The sequence below is a fragment of the Quercus suber genome, unplaced genomic scaffold (genome assembly GCF_002906115.3).
Source record: "Quercus suber isolate HL8 unplaced genomic scaffold, Cork oak 2.0 scaffold_659, whole genome shotgun sequence".
NCBI classification, from domain to species: Eukaryota; Viridiplantae; Streptophyta; class Magnoliopsida; order Fagales; family Fagaceae; genus Quercus; species Quercus suber.
In genome coordinates, this window is record NW_027070100.1 from 385,171 (window position 1) to 388,784 (window position 3,614).

Sequence of the window (3,614 nt, forward strand, 5' to 3'; positions counted from 1 at the left end):
CATCATAAAGGGGTAGAATTATTTGGAATGGTGACATTCTGTCCCCTTTTGTAGGGTTTATATTTCATCTCAAGCTCACTTTAGGGTTAAAAAAAAAACTAAATAATTAATCATACCCCTAGGTTATTTGTGTTACTTAAAAAACCAAAAAAAAAAAAAATCTTTATACAAGAAACTTAAAACATTATCCATCAATCTTCAAATCATCCCATTTAAATAAATTAAATAAATAAGGGAAAACAGACACCTACTGTCCCTGTCCAAACGGACCAAACCCAAGACCATGACTATAAAAAAACCCACCACCACCATTATTACCACCCTGCAAATTGCTGGGATGATCAAAACAATCCGCCAATCCAACATTTCCCAACCTCAAATCCACTTATGGCACCACTACAGGACTCTTACTCATACTCTTATTCATCCTCATCTCATTCACTCTGCCCACCACTTTCTTCCTCACCTCTTGCAAAACCATCTTATACTGATGCATCTCCTCTAAACCCATGTTCTCATCCAATGCCTCATCCCACCACAACCCTCCTCGTCTTTCCTTCACCTTCTGCTTGTTAATGAATTTATATTTTAAAAATTCTATTGTTGGATTACATGTTCTATGTGTTTCAAATATGCATATCAATTTTTATAATAATTGGACGTTATTTACCATTCGATCTATAAACTCATCTTTTATGCATTATTTTAAACTATAAAAACTAAAATTTATACAATTGATAAAATGCATCATTATTGATCTTTAATCACTTTGAAATTTTGCAAGTATGGAAATATTTATTAGTGTTATTTATTTATTAAAATTATACCAGATGTAACTTAAACCCAACACATGCTATATATATATAGACACACGTGTGTATGTTTTTATATCCTACCATGCAAATAAAACAAATTAACAAACTATATCATTAACCATATATAATTAACAAGCTCTAGATCACAAGGCTCTGTCTGTAAAACTTAAAAAACCGAAATGGTGTTTTTGGAAGAAGAAGAGGGTGATAACCCCTACCACGAATTAAACAAAATGTCCTAATCCATCAATTTCTAACCAACAAAGTTATATAGTTCTTATTATATTAAGTAGTATCTCTCTCTCTCTCTCTCAAAGTTCATGATGGACTCCATCTCTCGATTCAGATTTAGGTTGAATGACAGAATTGATTTGGTTTTCTTTTCACATTTTGCCGATCTAGGTGTAATCCTAAATAGCCTATGGCAATTGGTCTTTGTCCTTTCTGTTGGTTTTGTGAGCAGTCTTGGTGGCCTGAATGCCGGCCTCGATAATGGTGAGCTATATAAATCCATTTTTTTATGCATGTCTGATGTTCAACTTGAAAGTCAATAAAATTATTCATTTAAAATTTAATAACATATAATAATGCATCAAATGTCTTTTACAGGTCTCCTGTTGACACACTCGAAAGAACTTGAAAGTAAATACTTTCTGACAGATGGATTTTTAAGCTTCTGCTCGGCTCTGATGACTTTTGTAGGAGGTGTATTGGGTGTAATCATTTCAGAGAAAAAAGGTCGAAAGTTGGCATTATATTTGAGTAGTTTTCTACTCTTCTGTGGTTCTCTGTTTTGTCTGAGCTCTGTGAAAGGGTTGTTTTTATCTGGACGTGTTCTGAACGGAATAGGCGTTGGAGTCACCTTCACGGTGACTCAGGTTTACACAACCGAGATTTCGCCGGACAAGTACCGGGGCTGTTTAGTGTCATTGTTCAGCCTTAGCCTAGCTATCGGACAGGCAGTCCCTGATTTCCTTTCTATCATTGGTGATGTGGTAAGTATTTAGTTACTACCTTTTTTTTGATGGTGTATTTAGTTACTACTGTTAATTGTTCAAACGTATTTGTTGATTAAAACTTAGTTTAAGAAATAATAATGTCATAAAGTTTTATATAAAATAATTTTGAAGAATGTTATATATGTATTATAATATAATTGTTAAAAAACTTTATTGGTAACTAGAAAGTCAACCATGTAATATAAAATATATTCATATATAATAACATAATTGTTATAGAACTTTATTTGTAATGAGTTCATTATAAAAATCAGCCATTATAAATTATATACATATCCATTGTAATTATTTAATTAAACTAATGAGGAGCTAAAAAAGAGAAAGAAAAAAAACAACTTTAAATAAATATTATAGCATAAAAATTGATATACAAAATGTCTTTCTATTTTCCCTTAAATTTTAGGCCCTTAAATTTTAGGGTACTCATTCACTTTTTTGTCTGGTTAGTTTTAAGAAAAAAACATAGGCTCGTTACTTCTTCTTTGCACATCTAATGAACTTCGTTTAGGCTCTCTAATGTATTAGTGGTCTGCTCTCTCATGCAGGTGGGCACCCAGTTTCCTTGGAATCAAATTCTTTATATCTCATGTGTCCTACCTGTTTGTCAATGTTTAACCCTCCTCCTTCTGCCCGAATCCCCCAAGTGGGACTCAAAACTGGAGTTGAAAACCCATCTTAAAAATTTTTTCTCTCAAAGCCTTCTCCCTTCTATTCTGCTCACCTTGTTGCTGACTGCTATTGAAATGTCAGTTGGCGTCAATGCATTGACCTATTTGTCCACAAATTTCATAAACGACCAACCCAGAGGACACTCTTCAGCCAACTCTCTTTTTACCTCATTCCTAGGTATTACAGGAAACTTAGTGGCCACAGTTTTTGTGGATCTAGTAGGAAGGAAAAGACTCTTCGTTGCCTCTCTTTCCTCTGTTTTGATAGAACTGCTGCTCCTTGGAGTTTTCCTCAAAGTAGAATCGAAACAAAAGATTATGCCAATTACGCTCTGCATCTTCTACTTCTACACAGTTTGTTCAACAGTTTCCTCTGTAGTTACCGCAGTTCTCTCTGTAGAGCTCTTTCCATCCACATTCACCACCCTAGGATTATCATTTTTCGAAATTTGTAAGTGCCTTGCAAATATACCGACTTCACTGACCATGAAACCAATGATGAACGTTTTGGGAGAGGGCGGCTACTTTTTCCTTTGCTGTGGTTTTCTACTTTCGGGCATAATTCTTGTCCTGGTGTTTCTATCCGAAACATCAGGGGTGCCGCTCGAAGATATTGGAAACGAAGGTTTTCATTCCCAAGGCTTAAAGAAGTTCAAGGAAAAGTTGGGCAGTCTGTTCAACTGACTTAATGACAGAATGAGATTGTTTTATTTTATTTTTCAAAGATTGTCTGTCTTGAAATGTTTTTTTATTGTTTTTTTTTTGATTTTTTTTTTGATTGTTTTATTTGTGTGTAATGCAAATTGTCTGTAACAGTGATTGTTTTGGTTTAACTGCTCCAATTGTAATGAGTTTTGTAACTTTTGTTTTTTAATGAAAAACATCCTTGACTCTTTTAATTAGTTAATTTGAAAAATCCAATCTGGCCAATTTATATTATACACACAAACCATAAATAAATAAATTATATGTCACAGTGTCAATCCACAGAGTAACACCTATATGGATATCTTCGGCACGGGCTCCACGTGGCCAGTGTAGCCCGGTTAATTTTCCCAAAGAAAAGCACCATTGCATTTACGCAATCCATTCATCATCTACTACCAGTAACC

General features: G+C 34.1%; 1 protein-coding gene across 1 annotated transcript; it reads left to right on the forward strand.

Annotated features, from left to right (window-relative positions):
• Positions 1–1,138: 1,138 nt before the first annotated feature.
• LOC136064295 (uncharacterized) lies at positions 1,139–3,186 on the forward strand. Its single transcript, XM_065765871.1, has 3 exons — positions 1,139–1,310; positions 1,425–1,810; positions 2,380–3,186. The coding sequence occupies exons 1-3, from the start codon at positions 1,139–1,141 to the stop codon at positions 3,184–3,186; spliced, it is 1,365 nt and encodes a 454-aa protein (XP_065621943.1).
• Positions 3,187–3,614: the final 428 nt, after the last annotated feature.

Coding starts and splice junctions, on each gene's coding strand:
- LOC136064295 (XM_065765871.1), top strand. CDS start 1,139: ATGGACTCCATCTCTCGATTCAGATTTAGGTTGAATGACAGAATTGAT. Junction 1,311..1,424: donor GAATGCCGGCCTCGATAATG/GTGAGCTATATA, acceptor TGTCTTTTACAG/GTCTCCTGTTGACACACTCG. Junction 1,811..2,379: donor TTTCTATCATTGGTGATGTG/GTAAGTATTTAG, acceptor TCTCTCATGCAG/GTGGGCACCCAGTTTCCTTG.